A 20,049-nucleotide genomic window follows, 5' to 3' on the forward strand; every position below is an offset into this window, starting at 1 on the left:
TATCTGCAGTGTTTTTTGTACTGCTTTCAATGAAGGTTTTAGATCTGAATTTATGGCCACTACAGTTTGCATCACTTACCTGTACCTGGCGATGAGTTTGTGTTGCACATGACTTAGCACATTGTGTCTAATGTTTGCATCTGTCAGCCAAGTGCTAGAGGTTAGTATAAATTTACATTAATCTTTTAGTCCAGTATTGTATATCTTTCTCTCATGGGGCTCCACATTACTGCTGGATTGACTGACTTCTCTGAGATAGGGATATCATGCTAATGGTACATATAGGTACCTGTTTAGAAGGGTTGCCATGGAGATGACTTACAGTATTGACCGACAAACAATTTGCTGAATGAAAGCAAATTTCTTTAACAGCTATTACACTATGTGTTAAGTATTGATTGACACTATGTGTTTTACACTGGTTGGAATAACATTGATAATATGGTGAAGGGGATTAAAGGTTGAATCTTGACTTTGTTGATGCTTTCAAACAGTATATGAAAATTGACATCGTAACATTTGGATGCTGTACACATGATTTAAACACATCATGGTAGTAGGGTTGGCAAGTGGTAAGGTGTGATTGAGGAACTAGCCTCGGTCTCTCTCACTGAGAACAAGAGAATGGTGGTAAAAGTTGGATAATGCTGCTCTCACTCAAGTTGGATAATGCATAACTCCACTCACTCACTCACTCACTGTTAATTGGAAATAGTATATGACAGCATAACATTCCACACTCACCACTCACTCACTGTTAATTGGAAATAGTATAGAATATAGCAAAAGTGTGCATGCACTCACTTACTCACTCACTCACTCATTCTTAATTGGAAATAATTTATAGAAGCAGAACTTTGCTCACACACTGTTTAGATGAAATAGTATATATTATAGCTTAACAATGCACTTACTTATCTGCTGATAATTGGGAGTGTATATTATGTGGCATAACCATGGTCTCACTCACTCACTCACTCACTTTTTCCTGTTTTCTCATTCCTTCATGTGATACTTTTCAGTGTTGTGATTTCATTAGTTTGGATCCCAAACATCAATTTGACTCAAGCTTCCCAGCTGTTTTGGTGGTTCAGAAATCTCCATGTATATTGCATAAAGCTATTGTTATTTCTCTTGAAAGGATTGATTTGGATGCTGATGACAGCAAATTAGCTGCCAACTACACGGGAGTGCCATTGATTTTCATTTGAAATTTGTTATGTTGTGCGGTATAATGATGTGTGTATATACCGTCTCCTCCAAGATGGCTGGTGGGTTGTTGGTGTGGGTGTAGAATATTGCAGTAACATCCCCCCTGGTTGATTGTAATTGGCAGGTAATACGGTCTCTTATAAATACTAGGTGCAGCCTGTGCCAATATTTTGGTTCCTCGTGAAATGAGACATTGATATCTTGCAATTGTATCAGAGACTTGACTCAAGGTCGCACTAATGGAAGACTTAACTTCAGTTTTGTTTTGTAGTAAATTGGATTTAGAATTCTTTCGATGTTTTTTGAGGAGTGCTGGCTGCTGTGTAGAAGAAGGGCATGCTTACACATTTCTCAAACACCTGGTGTCATCACTAATTTTAAGTAGTTCATTTGTGTAATTTTTATATCCTATAGGGCCATTTATGCCCATTGGAAACTTTTCTTGAATAATTGAGACTGATGGTTTATGTTTAGTGGTTACGTAGATCTTCCATTGATGGTTTATGTTAAGTGGTTACATAGATCTTCATTGATGTTTTACGTGTAGTGGTTACATAGATCTTCCATTGATGTTTTATGTTTCATGGTTACATAGATCTTCAATGAATCAGTACTTTTTTGTTGATCTGCAAGTGACCATATTCCCAAATGGTAAAAAATCTTTGACCAGTTCGCACTTTCTCTGCTGATATTTCTAAAATGTAGCCCAAATCCATGTAAAAACCAACTCACTTACTCACCGTGGGATGTGGTTTCAGAGACTGATAAAGGAATTGGGTGACCTTGGTGATTTAGTGTCAGTGCTAAGCCCAGTTTCACCTGACGACTGCACCAACATGTCATCAACATGGAGGAGTTTCAGCTAACTTTCCGAAGGGCCTTAAGATAGTCTATAATGCTGAGATTTGTGTTGTATTTCATGATGAGGAAATGGGGATCCATGGTGCAGTGTTTCCCTGAGCAGGTTATTTTTCACATTCTGTTGCCTCTGTGTTGTGTATCAGCTGCACTGCTACACTGTGCAGAGTTGTCTCCCTTAACTGAGCCAGAACATGCACACAGTGGGTTCAAATCAGATTCTCTCTGATTTGGGTGTTTTGTCAGTACATTACCTGTGCAAATGAGTTCACTAACATGGAAGAATTCTCTAACCTGCAGCACCTTCGTCTTTTTTATCCATACTGATGAGCTCTGAAAAATCTGTTGAAGCTGACCTAACATTCTCTGTTTGTTTTCAGTCCCAGAGTCCAACCGAGCTCAACTTCAGCTTAGACACCAACAAGGCACAGAGAGAACTCATCTCCCAGCTGGAGGCCAAAAACAGGTAAGCACATTATCATACATCAGTATATACAGGTAAGCACATTATCATACATCGGTAAATACAGGTAAGCACATTATCATACATCGGTAGATACAGGTATGCACATTATCATACAACTATAGATACAGGTAAGCACATCATACATCGGTAGATACAGGTGAGCACATTATCATACATCAGTAGATAAAGGTAAGCACATTATCATACATCGGTAGATACAGGTATGCACATTATCATACATCGGTAGATACAGGTAAGCACATTATCATACATCGGTAGATACAGGTAAGCACATTATCATACATCAGTAGATACAGGTAAGCACATTATCATACATCGGTAGATACAGGTATGCACATTATCATACATCGGTAGATACAGGTATGCACATTATCATACATCGGTAGATACAGGTAAGCACATTATCATACATCAGTAGATACAGGTATGCACATTATCATACATCCGTAGATACAGGTATGCACATTATCATACAGGTATGCATCATTATCATACATCGTAAGCAAATTATCATACATCGTAGATACAGGTAAGCACATTATCATACATCAGTAGATACAGGTAAGATACAGGTAAGCACATTATCATACATCGGGTAGATACAGGTAAGCGAATTATCATACATCGATAGATACAGGTACAGGTAAGCACATTATCATACATCGGTAGATACAGGTAAGCACATTATCATACATCGGTAGATACAGGTATGCACATTATCATACATCGGTAGATACAGGTATGCACATTATCATACATCGGTAGATACAGGTATGCACATTATCATACATCCGTAGATACAGGTATGCACATTATCATACATCAGTTGATATAGGTAAGCACATTATCATACATCAGTAGATACAGGTAAGCCAATTATCATACATCGATAGATACAGGTAAGCACATTATCATACATCGGGTAGATACAGGTAAGCACATCATCATACATCGGTAGATACAGGTATGCACATTATCATACATCAGTTGATATAGGTAAGCACATCATACATTGGTAGATAGAATTATCATACATCGATAGATACAGGTAAGCACATTATCATACATCGGTAGGTACAGGTAAGCACATCATACATCGGTAGATACAGGTAAGCACATTATCATACATCAGTAGATACAGGTAAGCACATTATCATACATCAGTAGATACAGGTATGCACATTATCATACATCCGTAGATACAGGTATGCACATTATCATACATCGGTAGATACAGGTAAGCACATTATCATACATCAGTTGATACAGGTAAGCACATTATCATACATCGGTAGATACAGGTAAGCACATTATCATACATCGGTAGATACAGGTAAGCACATTATCATACATCGGTACATACAGGTATGCACATTATCATACATCAGTACATACAGGTATGCACATTATCATACATCAGTACATACAGGTATGCACATTATAAAGAATTACACATGTACCTATTATCAGTACATAGAATTATGCTTGTTATCAATACGTGCAGGTATGTGCATTATCAGTATGTACAGGTATGCACATTATCAGTACATGCAGGTGTGCACATCAGGTCATGCAGATGCGTGCATCACCAGTGATTTTCATCAAAGTTATAATCAGCCCTGACACAGGTTTTGTGACTGATGCAGGCATGAGTGAAATGCCATTTACAGCAGGGACTCTTTGACTCCAGTCAGGGGGATTCAACTTCTTGTAGTGGAACAGAGTAATCAACACTAAATATTAATGGAAGGGATGAAAACCCTGCTTAACCTGAATTATGCAGTGTATTAATTGTGGGAGAATGTTCACGTTTCAGAAACCACAGTTATCAGCCTTTCAGTAATAAAACAAAAAGCACACACCCCTTTGGCATTTCTGACATTGTCACTAAATATTTATGGAAGTGCAGTTTCAAGTAAAGAACTTTATTCTGGTCCTAATTGCAGTATACTTAGAGGTTATTCCACTATGTTTGCCTTGGGCAATTATTCTTGCTAAGTATGTGTTTCAAAGCGAGTGTTGGTTTGTTTTTAACTGTATTTATATGTTCATGGACAATACGCATTGCGGTTGGTGTTAATGGCACCGTAAAGATGTTTGCATGTAGGAGGTGATAAAACTGTTTTAGTGCTGGATTTGAATTCCAGGTTTACACTGATGATTCTTCTTGGTCTGTGGTTATGTTTGCCTGTTGTTATTACAAGACTGTTTAACGACAACAACCCGTTTCTCCTGCATTTACTGCCCCAATCTCATTATAATCAGATCTTAGGTCTTGCTACCGCTTAGCAAAGAGATCATAATGACTTTTCCACTGACCAATCAGAGCATCGCTTACCAGATCAGAAAGGTGAGAATCTTCAGTGGTAGCGACCATCAAAGATCAGAACTTCCTCTTTCCCAGCAGCCCAGGTTCGTCTTCCATTGTTGATTTACAAGCAGAACAGGCAGCCCAGTGTGCCATGAAATCTTTACAAGAGGATTTCCGAGTAGAGCAAAACAAAAACAAAAACAAAAACACACACACACCCCACACCCCAGTTACACCCACTTTCACACACCCACACACACACAAACCCATGCCCCATGCCTGTTTTCCCATAGGGATTTAGGGTCATAACAAGTCATAGGGATTTAGGGTCATAACAAGTCGCTGGGGCCCCATGCCTGTTTTCCCATAGGGATTTAGGGTCATAACAAGTCACAAGTCATAACAGGGGGCCCCATGCCTGTCTTCCCATAGGGATTTGGGGTCAGAACAAGTCGCGAGGGCCCCATGCCTGTTTTCCCATAGGGATTTAGGGTCAGAACAAGTCTCAAGGGCCCCATGCCTGTCTTCCCATAGGGATTTAGGGTCAGAACAAGTCGCGAGGGCCCCATGCCTGTTTTCCCATAGGGATTTAGGGTCAGAACAAGTCGCGAGGGCCCCATGCCTGTCTTCCCATAGGGATTTAGGGTCAGAACAAGTCGCGAGGGCCCCATGCCTGTCTTCCCATAGGGATTTGGGCATCAGATCAGGTCTCGTGGGTTCCAGTCTTGTCTTCCCATAGGGATTTGGGGTCAGAACAAGTCGCGAGGGCCCCATGCCTGTCTTCCCATAGGGATTTAGGGTCAGAACAAGTCATGCCTGCATAGGGAGGGTCCCCATGCCTGTCTTCCCATAGGGATTTAGGGTCAGAACAAGTCTCGAGGGCCCCATGCCTGTCTTCCCATAGGGATTTAGGGTCAGAACAAGTCTCAAGGGCCCCATGCCTGTCTTCCCATAGGGATTTAGGGTCAGAACAAGTCTCGAGGGCCCAGTGCCTGTCTTCCCATAGGGATTTGGGGTCAGAACAAGTCTCAAGGGCCCTGTGCCTGTCTTCCCATAGGGATTTAGGGTCAGAACAAGTCTCAAGGGTGCCAATCTTGTCTTCCCATGGGCATCAGATCAGGTCTCGTGGGTTCCAGTCTTGTCTTCCCAAAGAGATTGGGCATCAGAAGAGTTCTTGAGGGTCCCAATCTTGTCTTCCCAGATGTATTTGGTTTCAGAACAGTTCTCAAGGATCCCAATCTTGTCTTCCAAAAGGGACTTGGGGTGAGAACAGGTCTTGAAGGTTTCATGCTTGTGTTCCCAAGGGGATTTGGGGGTCAGATGAGGCTTCAAGTGTCCCATGCTTGTTATCAACCACAACACGTTTTGAGGGGGGTATTAAAATGGACTCCAAAATATTTTTGGCTTTTCCGTGGCAGGAAGTTTGACTTAGCCTGAAATTGGTGGTAGTGCCCTTTTCTTTTCCGGAGCTGAACTCTAAAACCGTTCACTATTTCTTCACCAAACTTGGCACATAGATAGATCTGGTGGTGTACTGGTGCCTTTTGGTAGTTTTGGAATTTGGTGTTTCCATGGCAACAAGTTGACTTAGACTGAAATTGGTGATAGTGCTCCTTCCTGGAGCAGAACTTTAAAAACCTTTCAATACTCTCCTTGCACTCTTCTATATACACACCTAAATATTTGACATAATCATAACTCGTAGACATTATCATGAAGAGTATTTTGCCATTGAGGGGGATATTGATGACTTTGTCTTCTTGTTTTCCTCCTGGGATTTGGGGTCAGATCAGGTTTTGGGTGTCCAATGCTTGTGTTCCCAAGGTGATTTCAGGACAAAAGTGGCCTCATGATATTTGCACCTCACCATGAAGTAACTGAAATAATGCTGACTGTGGCACAGACTGACACCAACATGCTGTCACTTAGCATATCAGTGTATTCAGGAACGTTGACCAACTGTGTCTTTTCAGAGAATCACATATAAAACAAAATGAGTTTCAGTGAAAATTGCTAAATAATTTCTAAGATATGTTTCCGTGTAATTATTTCAAACAAACCAGCCAAACAGGTTCAGTAAGCAGCTATAAAGATATAAAATCACATCTAGTTGTGGACACGAAGAACAGTTCACTGATTACTTACATCCAGAACCACATTAGTGGAAGCTTGATCCATTTGATGACTTGGTTGGGAAGAAACCAGTTGTAAGAAGCGTATCATGTTGGCACAACACAAATTCTATTTTTTTCCTCAGCAAAGGAGTTGCACAGTTTAATGAAATGAGAGATCTGCTGTTTGAGGGTGAGGGACTAAGGCAAGGTAGTGATTGTTGCTCATCTCAAGTCAAGTCCTCTACTGCACTACAAAGCCAAGGAAATCACATTATTTGCCCTGGAAGTGATCTAATTTGGCATGGCCATCTTGCAGAATAACATGGCTGCAATAGCAGGGCAGTTAATCTTCCGATTGTGAGACGAGGAAGTGAAATTAGATTGGAATAATTCTGCTGCCATTTGCATATACCTTAGTGAAGCCCACTGCTTGAAGATTTGGACCTTTGTGTGTGGTAGGGCCAAGATAAATGTGATTGTCCTGGAGAGAAATCAGTCCGTCACTTCCTTGTGCACTTATTGTTGTGACATTGTCGATATCTGAAGCTGAACAGGTTCCAGTTAACTACCTATTGAATAAAGGCATAATGGTATTTGTTAGGAAACCGGACAGCTATAATACTACTACTTTTGATCCTGAGAATCAAGTTGGTGGTCGTTGTGTGAGAAGACATATTTTCCAAGTTACCTTACTGACTGGTTTAACCTCATTGGTCATGTCAAGATTCAAAATCAAAACAACGTGTTATCTAGAAATCTGTATGAAAGAACAAACAACAAAGATGTGTCATAAATTAACAAGGCAGTACAAATACAATGAAAGGACAGAAAGAGCAGTAAAGATGGTAACAATATTCACCTAGCTGCTACAGTGATCAAGTTTGCAAAATAGGCCTAAGCTGCGAATCTAGGGTGAAAAAATACCTCTTGTTTATCATTACATGCCCCACTTATAAAATCTGAAGACCTTATGGAATGTTCTTTCCATGCTGAATTTGCTGTTCTAGAAGCTTACAGATTGACCTTGACTTCCAGTTTACGTACAGTGACTAGCTCACCACTGCCTTCTACTGAATACTGATCTGTATCCTAGACAGACCAAATTCCTAGGATTATAGGTTCTATTCCCCATTTTGACCTGATATTATGTCTAGGTTTGTCAGCATATTATCCATGCTCAGTGTTCAAATGTTCAAATTGGCATTAAGTCCAACTTACAAGCACAAATTATGGGTAAAATTGCTGGATCATATTTAGACACACTCTTACATTATTTTGTAAGAAGTTGTTCTTGTTGCATCAAAGTGATGTGAACTTTGAACTTGTTTGAACAGACCGTTTTGTGTCTTTTGACACCTATTTGCCTGACATTTGTGCCATTTGTCAAATGGAACCAAGCCAAGTTGTTTTACTGACATTCTGTCATGCAAGCTTAACAGGTCCTTAGTTTCTCTATCTAACATAGGAACATCTTCTCCAGGTTTTGTGTCCTTGTTCCCATTGAGTCTACTGACAGTGAAGACAGCAACGTGTTCAAGTTTGACCAGTTTAATTTTTCAGTTTAAATGTCCTATTAAGCTTGTCTTTGTACTCTCTGGCAGCCTCAGAGTAGCTCATTACATGAACAATGATGTGCTTACACGGGCCAAGGACCGGCTTGTAGTCAGGAGCACCTGTGTCGACAACTCTGGAGCTGGCAGGTGCTGGCATGTTAGGCATGGCTTACGGACAATTGTGTAGTGGCAATCACTTGTGCTGAATCAATACGTCTCAGCAGAGAGCTGAAGCAGATGCCTTGTGATGCTCACCAACTACTGGAGTCCATATTTCATCGAAAAAAATATATTTGCCAATTAAGAACAGGTATTAGAGAGAGTAGGGTGGGATTTAGAGGTTATCGATGAACAAATACACTGAAAATATCCCCCTCCCAGATGCTTGTCATATTTTTGCATTACCATCACACCATTCTGTACCTTGTTGTCATGACCTCGGAAAAGGCAATATGAAAAACCACTTATATTTCATTATAAAATGTCCTTTCTTGATTACCCTCCCATGGAGTGTGGTATCAGTTGACAAACAGCTCTGATTTCACTCACAGGCAGGATGTTTGTCTCCTGCTGATGAACAGGAAAAATGGAAGTAAAAGTAACTTTGGAATTTTAAACTTTTGTATGAGGTAAACTGACATTTGAAATGATGCAGGGACTCTTGAGGTATTAAACATATCAAAATTTGATGAAAATTGACCGAAAATAATTACCCGTTCTGTAATGGAGAAGACACTGTCATTGCAATGGTGGAGCTATGTTACTGTTCCTAACCAAATCATGACAGTTATTGGTACAAGTGGAGCAGGTGAATACTGAGGCTTGGCAAGGTAATTGTAACAAAGTAGTACAGTTAGGCATGGAGTTTTAGCATCTCTGGCCATGTTATGGAATGTCACAAGGAAGGACATATACCAACAACCTTTGAGACTCACACTATCAATAAAGTGGGGAATGATGTATACTGTCCAGAAATAAATGCAATCTTCTGATTCCCAGTGGAAGAAGATTTATATTTCTTGTCATAAAAAATAAAATGTAAATGAAGTTACCATGGAAACCTGTCCTTCATAGTAGATCACTGGACTTGTTCTGAACAGGTTGCCCTAAGGTCAACATGAAGTCCATAGGCTCCATCTGCAACACGGATGTAACCTTCAAGCTAAAACAGATTTATGGAAACCATAATGGCAGCACATATATGTAGTGCTCTCAGAGTCAGTGTGCTGTGTGTTGGACATTTGTTTCATGTGAGTGGTAGTTATATGCTCTCCCATTGTTTGTCTCTGAAGATTTGGCTTCCATGGTGCAGTGCAGCGACATGCAGTATCATTACTGTGATATATGAGGTACATACAATACCGTGATATATGAGATGCATGTAGTGCTGTGATATACAAGATGCATGCAGTGCTATGATATAAGATGCATGCAATACAATACCGTGATATATGACATGCATGTAGTGCTGTGATATACAAGATGCATGCAGTGCTATGATATAAGAGATGCATGCAATACCGTGATATATGAGATGCATGTAGTGCTGTGATATACAAGATGCATGCAGTGCTATGATATAAGAGATGCATACAATACCATGATATATGAGATGCATGTAGTGCTGTGATATACAAGATGCATGCAGTGCTATGATATAAGAGATGCATGCAATACCACGATATATGACATGCATGTAGTGCTGTGATATACAAGATGCATGCAGTGCTATGATATACGAGATGCATGCAATACCATGATATATGACATGCATGTAGTGCTGTGATATACAAGATGCATGCAGTGCTATGATATACGAGATGCATGCAATACCATGATATATGACATGCATGTAGTGCCGTGATGTACAAGATGCATGTAGTGATATGATATATGAGATGCATGCAATACCATGATATACAACATGCATGTAGTGCTGTGATATACAAGATACATGCAGTGCTATGATATGATATACCATGATATATGACATGCAGATGCATGCAGATGCATGCAGTGCTATGATATACAAGAGATGCATGCAGTCATGTAGATGCATCAATGTGATGTACAACATGCATGTAGTGCTGTGATATGCGAGATGCATGCAGTGCTATGATATACGAGATGCATGCAGTGCCGTGATATACAAGATGCATGTAGTGCTGTGATGTACAAGATGCATGTAGTGATATGATATGCGAGATTCATGCAATACCATGGTATACAACATGCATGAAGTGCTGTGATATGTGAGATGCATGCAGTGCTATGATATACGACATGCATGCAGTGCCGTGATATACAAGATGCATGCAGTGCTATGATATGCGAGATGCATGCAGTGCTATGATATACAAGATGCATGCAGTGCCATGATATGCAAGATGCATGCAGTGCTATGATATGCAGTGCAATGCTATGTTATGCGAGATGCATGCACAAGATGCATGCAGTGCCTTGATATGATATGCAGTGCCACAAGATGCATGCAATACCACGATATACGACGTGCATGTAGTGCCATGATATACAAGATACATGCAGTGCTATGATATGCGAGATGCATGCAGTGCAATGACATATGAGATGCCATTGTAGTGCCGTGAATTGTGAGGTGTTTTGTCACAATTTATATAAAGATTTGCCTTGACTTGCGAAATGACAAACAAGATGCAGTGATATTCGTGGTGCGTACTGATCCATGACGTATGAAATGCATTGCCCTGATATATGAGGTATATGCATCATATGTGACTTACATGATATACTAAGTGCAGTCCAATGATATACAAGGTGGCATGCTGCACATGTAACACAAGGTGCTGTGATATGATGTGATATATGAAGTGCTGTGGCACCTGTAACCCAGCCAACTGTCACCCTGGTTGTATGACACGACTCTCCTCTATTAAATGTGGCTATACGTGGAAACCCTCTACCTGTAAATCTGACTGCTTGTGGCAAATTTGATTAAGTCACTGAACTTGATAAATAACTACTAGCTGAAAGTTGCTTCTTGTATCTCAAGATCTTTATCGTTAATTGGTATGGAAACTATGCCCTAGGGTTGTGAGTTTGAACAACAATGAAATAATCAAGACTGGCATTGATGTTGCCATCTATTCTGGGGCTGGAGTTTGTCTTTAGGTATTGTTAGATCTTCAGACCAACTACCTCAAAGAAGCCATTATTTGGCATCCTGAAGCAAGTCCACATGAGGGAATGGCTGATATCCTTGTCAGAAAGAATTCCATTTATACCTCGCCTTTCTGCTGAACCAAGTCTGTGCAGAATGGCGTGGGCAGCAAGTTTATCCTATTTCAGGCTAATTGTGTTATGGTCAGAGTCTTTATTAAGTGAGTGTTTGATCTGATGAGAAGTGAGCCTCATACTGCTGGCAACATATATGAGCCCAACTACTGCAGTTCAATGTGATATTGTTTGGTATTCTTTTTAAATTGATTGAATCATGTTGGATAGCAGTGGGCACAGTTTTCACTTGAGGCTTTGTAACAAGGTTTGATTCCTGCAGTTTGTTATGACTATCTCTTTTCCACTGAGGTAAAGAGTGAACAAGTGAGTTAATTTCTATGATCATAATTCAAATCCCTGACAAGCAGATCCTGGCCCTCCCAGGGGATACAACTCAAACTACTCAAACACCTGGTTCCGCTCTGATTCAAATGTTAATAAATGAAAGTACAAAAACTATTTCCATCTAATGCAGTGGTTTCCTTTGAGAGTTTTGTGCCATTCTGTTGATTGAGTATTTCAGCTTTGTACATTGCAGCAAAAGTTGATAATTGAACCAGGTCTTGGGCATGATAAGTAGGCACTGTACCAAGCTGGCTAACCAACGTCCTTCTGCTTACAATAAACTAACAAGTAATAGTGAGTCCTATATTTATATAGCTGTAAAGCATTATAAAACATATGTGAAAACAAGGTCAGCATTGAGAAAGAAGGTGAGAGCTTGTTACTCCACAAGGAGTTTTGTCCTTCTACTTTAAACTGACACACAAATACAGTCGAGCACCGTTGTGTCGAACTCTGATAACTCGATATCTCGGATGTCTCGATATAACATTTCGGTCCCGGCAAGATCCTTCATAAAATATCATTATTCAAACTCTTTTAACTCGATACGGATGTCTTGATATTTCGGATATCTCTATATAATTTCATGGTTTTATAGTTTCGAATCAAAACCTACTGAGAAGCGTTTTCTTTTCTTTTACGGTGATATGTGATGATATGCCATGGTCGGAAGTTCGCATAAGTTGATATATTTTCTTGGTCCCATGTATATCGAGACAACGGTGCTCGACTGTATAACTGGAATACTGTTCAAATTGCTTTAAACGAATCTCACTCAATGATAGTGTTTGAATGCCCTCAGTGGTTATGTTATTTTCTCACCATGGCCTGGTTTCACAAAGCTATCTTAGCACTGAGGTGATCGCAACTTCCACAGTACAACATAAACTTACGATCATCGTAGTTCTACGATATCTATTTGGAATGGGTCCTAAAGCTGAAGGTTCTGCAGGGCTAGATCAGTGGAGTGCGCCAGTACTGCAAGTGCTGAGAACATGCTCAGTTGTTCCATGTAATTGATCCAAGAATGACAGAGTTATATTAACACTACAGACGGAATTTGATTCATCCAATTTCCTGCTTTTCTTTCAAATGTTTTGACATGTTTAGTTATTATCATACAATCAATAACTAATTCCTCATCGTTCTCGGGAACTAGGTTTTTTTAACTGTTTCATTCTAAATAATTTCTGTGTTAAACCAGACAGTGTCTTACACAAGATTTTGGGTTAATAGAGATTTGCTGGTGTGCGTTCAGAGTATTGAACTTTTTAAGATAATTATTTTCAAAATGTAAATGTTTTAACTGCACAGAAAGGGATCACTGTACATTCTATGGAGCAAAGCACAAGCTACCTTGCCAAAATCATGCTTTTCAAGCTTGTAAGGAAACCATTGACTATCCTTCCATTATAAGATAATGAATAATATTGAATTTCTATAATTTTTTAACCATGATTGAACACTCATAAGACATCTGTGTGTTTGTATATTTATTTTGAAGTGAATTAAGAAGTGTGAGTGTTTACAAATTTCGCTTAATGTCTAACGTGCAGCAATAGTTCGTTGATGTCGGCATCCAGGGCTATGTCTTAAACCGTAATAAGATAATGGCATGGCATCAGTTTCAAGAGTATTACAATATTATTTTTCTGCACCTAGTATCAACTTGGGTCAATTGTTTTGTATATAACACCTGTTTTAAGTGTTCACACTTTTGGTTTACTTCTCCTGGTTGCAGTGAACGATTATAACCAAATTCCTGACATTTGGCATGACAAGAGTGCTACACCTTATACATTCCTGATAACTTCTCTCACTGAAGGCTTTGTATTCTGGCAGACATTTTATGATGCTGCCAAATTTGATTAAATGACATATAATCAAGTTATAAAGAATGCATGTTTAAAGACATGTAAGTGTCAAATAACTTTCTGAAATGTCACACTTAATTTGAAATATTCAAAAGTTTCAAGCCTCATTATTTTGGAGATCATGTTATAAATTCAATGTCTTTTTGTTATGCCAACTTTAAATGTAATTATAACTCGGTGAATGTCCATATCTGACAAAGTGTCGCCATGTACAACATCCGTGTGAAGAAGGAATATTATCAAGTTACGCTACTTAAATCTAATTTGTGCCATGAAAAGGCTACAAAAGGGGATATTAGATGAATATTTCATTATAATCATGATGGTGGAGACATATGACCATGGCGCTGTCGGGCATGCAGCTTTTGGAGCAGCCATGCAACATAGGTTCATACTTGATCAATGCTGACAATAATCAAATGAGCTTTGAAAGTGTTTTGCAGTCAGATTATCTGGACAACATGGAGTTTTGTAAATATCGAAATACAAAGTATCATGTATTTAATATTTCATGAAGTTTGAATAATTCATTAGTGCATTAAGCTGATGTGTATAGTTGGTTTTGGTGTGGTAATTCCTGATGGTCGTCGCTTCCTGCTTCGCTTTGTGAACATGAACTTATTGATGTTGGTAACAAGGCCGCTGTAGTGATGCTTGTGGTTTATGTCATAGCTGCCGACGGTACTGAGGGTGTTGTTTAGTCAACTATGTTTGTGGGAAGGCTAATGTTTGTTACTTGTCATTGGTTCAGCCCAACTGTTTGTGGGAAGGCTGATGTTTGTGTCATTGGTTCAGCCCACTTGTTTGTGGGAAGGGTGATGTCATCTGTTTGTTATGTGTCTTGGTTCAGATCAGCTGATTGTGGGAAGGCTGATGTCATCTGTTTGTTATGTGTCTTTGGTTCAGATCAGCTGATTGTGGGAAGGCTGATGTCATCTGTTTGTTATGTGTCTTTGGTTCAGATCAGCTGATTGTGGGAAGGCTGATGTCATCTGTTTGTTATGTGTCTTTGGTTCAGATCAGCTGATTGTGGGAAGATCAGCTGTGGGAAGGCTTGTCATCTGTTTGTTTTGTGTCTTTGGTTCAGACTATCTGTTTGTTGGTTCAGATCAGCTGAGGCTGATGTCATCTGTTTGTTATGTGTCTTTGGTTCAGACTGTCTTTTTGTGGGAAGGCTGATGTCATCTGTTTGTTATGTGTCTTTGGTTCAGACTATCTGTGGGAAGGCTGATGTCATCTGTTTGTTATGTGTCTTTGGTTCAGACTATCTGTTTGTGGGAAGGCTGATGTCATCTGTTTGTTATGTGTCTTTGGTTCAGACTATCTGTTTGTGGGAAGGCTGATGTCATCTGTTTATGTGTCTTTGGTTCAGACCAGCTGTTTTGAGTGTGGGATGGTTTCGTTGTTCAAACTAATTGCTCATAGCAGTTTGTGGTTCAGACCAACTGTTTATAGGAGTCGGTTGATCAGACCAACTCTTTGTAGGAATCTGCTGATCAGATGAACTGTTTGCATGGGTTTGTGGTTCAGACCAGGTTTTTTTTAATAGATTTCCAGATCAGATTATGTAAAAGTTGGAGGGATTCTTTGTTCAGATAAAGTTACCTCTTGTGGCAGTCAATCCAACTCATCTTATACTCCATCCATTCCACCAACCTGACTAATGGTGTGGCTCTGGTTTCAGAAGATGATCTAGAATGCTTTGAAGGATCTGCATATGCTATTTGATTTTTATACCTAAAGTCTGTTAAAATATTACTTAGTGAGACAGGTATTTCAGACACTTCTGGGGCGGTGGGGTAGCCTAGTGGTTAAAGCGTTTGTTCGTCATGCCGAAGACCCGGGTTCGAATCCCCACATGGGAACAATGTGTGAAGCCTATTTCTGGTGTTCCAGCTGTGATGTTGCTGGAATATTGCTAAAGCTGATGAAACCAAACTCACTCACTCAAACTAACTCACTCACTCACTCACTCAGACACTTCTGTTTTCCCTTCTACCCTTCTGTGTGAGAGTGACTGTCACACATCTGTATTTCTGCCTCTGTTTCAGGGAGATCATGCGAGAGATACAACGACTACGGTTAGAGCAGGAGTCATATGCTGCGGAGAATGAGGAGGCACAATATAACCCAACTCTCCTGGCAGAGCTGCGACTACTACGACAACGGAAGGATGAGCTGGAGGGCCGCATGCAGGCACTTCAGGAGAGCAGGAAAGACTTGATGGTGCAGCTGGAGAGTCTCATGAAGCTGCTGAAGGTGGGAATGATCATGTGATGACTGTCAGGTTGATTGTCAGGTGGGTGGGTGGGTTGACTCACGTTGAATGTCAGGTGGGTGGGACGACTATTAGGTGGGTGGATTGATTCAGGGCGACGATTAGGTGGGTGGATCAACCATCATTTGTAGGGTCGACTGTTAGGTTAATGGGTTGACTGTTATAGGGTAGGTTGACTGTTATAGGGTGGATTGACTGTTACAGGGTGGATTGACTGTAAAGTTCTTGGATTGACTGTCAGGTGGGTGTAGGTTGACTGGTGGATGGACTAGGTGGATGGGTCAACTGTCAGGTGGGTGTATTGATTCAGGTTGGCTGATTGGTGGTTGGGTCAACTATCATCTGGATGGGTTGACTGTCAGACGGTAGGACTGAATGTCAGTTTACAACAGTAATGCTCAGAGTTATTGTTAGGTGGGTGGATCAGCCATCATCTGTAGGGTCGACATATAATTACAAAGGCTGACGTCACAATCTATCGGCCTGATCACACAACCTGTAGGTCTGATCATCATAGTCTGATCATAAAATAAATAGATCTGATAATAAAATCAGAAGATCTGGTCACAAAATCACTAGGTCTGATCAACCAGTCACTAGGTCTGATCAACTAGTCACTAGGGTCTGATCAACCAGTCACTAGGACTGATCAACCAACCACTAGTTCTGATCAACCAACCATGAGGTCTGATCAACCAATCACTAGGTCTGATCAACCAGCCACTAGGTCTGATTAACCAGTCACTAGGACTGATCAACCAACCATTAGGTGTGATCAACCAATCACTAGGTCTGATCAACAAGTCACTAGGTCTGATCAACCAGCCACTAGGTCTGATCAACTAATCACTAGGTCTGATCAACCAATCAGTAGGTCTGATCAACCAGTCACTAGGTCTGATCAACCAACCACTAGGTCTGATCAACCAGTCACTACCTCTGATCAACCAGTCACTACCTCTGATCAACCAATCACTACGTCTGATCAACCAGTCACTAGGTCTGATCAACCAGTCACTACGTCTGATCAACCAATCACTAGGTCTGATCAACCAATCACTAGGTCTGATCAACCAGTCACTACGTCTGATCAACCAATCACTAGGTCTGATCAACCAATCACTAGGTCTGATCAACCAATCACTACGTCTGATCAACCAATCACTAGGTCTGATCAACCAGTCACTAGGTCTGATCAACCAATCACTAGGTCTGATCAACCAATCACTAGGTCTGATCAACCAATCACTACGTCTGATCAACCAGTCACTAGGTCTGATCAACCAATCACTAGGTCTGATCAACCAATCACTAGGTCTGATCAACCAATCAGTAGGTCTGATCAACCAGTCACTAGGTCTGATCAACCAACCACTAGGTCTGATCAACCAGCCACTAGGTGTGATCAACCAGTCACTAGGTGTGATCAACCAGTCACTAGGTCTGATCAACCAGTCACTAGGTCTGATCAACCAGTCACTAGGTCTGATCAACCAGTCACTAGGTCTGATCAACCAGTCACTAGGTCTGATCAACCAATCACTAGGTCTGATCAACCAACCACTAGGTCTGATCAACCAGCCACTAGGTCTGATCAACCAGTCACCAGGTCTTGATCAACCAGCCACTAGGGTCTGATCATCCAGACCACTGGGATAATCAAGGTAATGTCAGAAAAACAATGATGAAATACATCACTAGGTCATTTCAAGATTCCAGTTAACAATGGATGCGTGATGGGAATCCTTATCATTACACATCTGTATTAAATGGTACAGAGCTGTGAGAGAATTATCTGTCATTCTAATTGTGAACACAGTTTAGTTCTAGCCCTGGACTGATTCACACTATGACCGTGACATAATTTGTTTCCTGAGGCAAAACAAACATCCCTTATTGTCTCCAGTGACAGGCGAGGATGTTGTGAATCCCTCGGTAGCCAGGGGAATTGGGACCTTATCATTGCAGTTTAACATTCTGATCCACTCAGGACTGACGTGCAGAAAAATAATTTGCTTAAAGACTATCATCATTAACAAATTGAATCTTTCTGCTTCTCAAATTAAACAAATTTGTTTTATACATGCATATTTGGATAAACGAGACATTTCCTTGCGGTGAGGATTAATTGATGGCTGAGAGGATTATAGCTCTCTAACAAGGTCTGGACGCCGGCAGAGCTAACACAGCACTGGCAGTTGGAGGGAGATCAATTAAATACTCTTTTAATAGAATCTTTGCGCTTCATCTGGGAAGTTCAATATTTTCCTTGTCAGTAACGAAAGAAAAAGGACATTTGTTAACGAATGCGGTCTATCATTGACAATACATGACAAACGCTTTCTTCTGTGAATTTTGAAGGCAAATCGTCTTTCATGAAATCCTTTTAAAAGAAATAGGGTTCGATCTGAATGCAGTGGGGAATCGCAAGAATGCTTCAGACTGCTGGATTGTTGGGGTCTTCTTAGTGCCAAGTATCTTGTATGACGAAAGCAAGATTCCATGTCACGGTAGTCTTGCAGCTGAATAGCCGTTCGCTTGTCACACTGAAGGCCTGGTTATAATTAGAGTGGTGTCTTTAATACATCAGACAGAACACAAGACTCCTATATGTCCTGAAGTGCCCACTATTGTCTGTCAACCATCAAGAAGTCTTTGTTGTGCTGACAAGACCCTCCTTACTCTAACTCCCCTACAGGTTACAAGACCTTTGATGCCAGGTCTTTTCACCATTCTCCAACAGTGCTCTCTTATAGAACATCTCTCATCCTTGCTTCTACTACTGTTATTGCTGTTGTAATAGAAGCAGCATAAAACTTCACTCACTAACTCAAAATATTTTTGGTCCCTATCCAGGAATTAGCATTCATGATAATTCACACATTTTCAGTTGTCAAAAAATAATTTATACACTGTTTTTTTCACAAAATATCATTATCTGGCTACTTGTAAAGACAGAAATAGATATTAAATTCAGTCATGGGTATTCTTTGTTGGCGTCACTATATGCTGGGTCAACTGTCAGCTGTAACAATTTGCTGTGCAGAGTTATGTCCCATAGGTGCCTGCATGTGCCATGCTTCACAAAATGGTACTGACAATTGTTTCCATTCCTTCCACAGAAACTGTTTGCTTTACATCACAGTAAGCTTGCATGAAAGGTTATGACTGAAATGCTACTGAATGTGTCTCAGTTTAACACAGGGGTTTAATTACAACTTCTTGATGGAAATAGCCACAGACAAGGTTTATATGAATTGTTGTAATGAAAACAGACCAGCTGCTTCTTGGTACAATAAGCAGATTCTGTACAGGTTAGGTTCCCACATGTGTTTGTGAATCTTGTTATCATGAAAGTGACACCTTCAAACTCACTTGTTTCAGAATCATCCAAATTCACCTCGCCCACACCAAATAGTCTCGGTCCGCGGAGTGGGTTGTCCCCAACGATAGCCCCTCCCCCAGCCAAGAACTCCACCCCCAGCACACCCATGGACATGTCTCTGACTGGGTTGGGGGGTGACGTACGACAAGCCTTCCATCAAACACCCAGCAGCGTGGGGAACGTCCGCAGTCTACGGAATGACCTGTTAGTGGCGGCAGATTCGGTCACCAACGCCATGTCATCTCTCGTGAAGGAGTTAAACTCAGGTGAGACCAAGCAACAACTGCATGTTTGGAATGTTGTATATAATTGTTACAACTGTTGTGAAAGTTTAATCAACCAATCACTAGGTCTGATCAACCAGTCACTAGGTCTGA

At 40.5% G+C, this 20,049-nt stretch overlaps 1 protein-coding gene across 4 annotated transcripts in view; it reads left to right on the forward strand.

The window, feature by feature from the left end:
* The window catches only part of LOC124290365 (dystrobrevin beta-like), a 199,838-nt gene that overhangs the window by 167,146 nt on the left and 12,643 nt on the right, over positions 1 to 20,049 (forward strand). For all 4 annotated transcript variants that reach the window (XR_006901905.1, XM_046727073.1, XM_046727074.1 and 1 more), the window contains 2 exons: positions 2,451 to 2,536; positions 16,061 to 16,268. Coding sequence is in view for 3 of the 4 variants with exons in the window: in XM_046727073.1 (XP_046583029.1) it covers positions 2,451 to 2,536; positions 16,061 to 16,268 (294 nt within the window). In the remaining variant the exon portion in view is untranslated. The remainder of the gene's footprint in view (positions 1 to 2,450; positions 2,537 to 16,060; positions 16,269 to 20,049) is intronic.

This window comes from Haliotis rubra, unplaced genomic scaffold (assembly GCF_003918875.1).
Source record: "Haliotis rubra isolate DU_JTF1 unplaced genomic scaffold, ASM391887v1 Scf463, whole genome shotgun sequence".
NCBI classification, from domain to species: Eukaryota; Metazoa; Mollusca; class Gastropoda; order Lepetellida; family Haliotidae; genus Haliotis; species Haliotis rubra.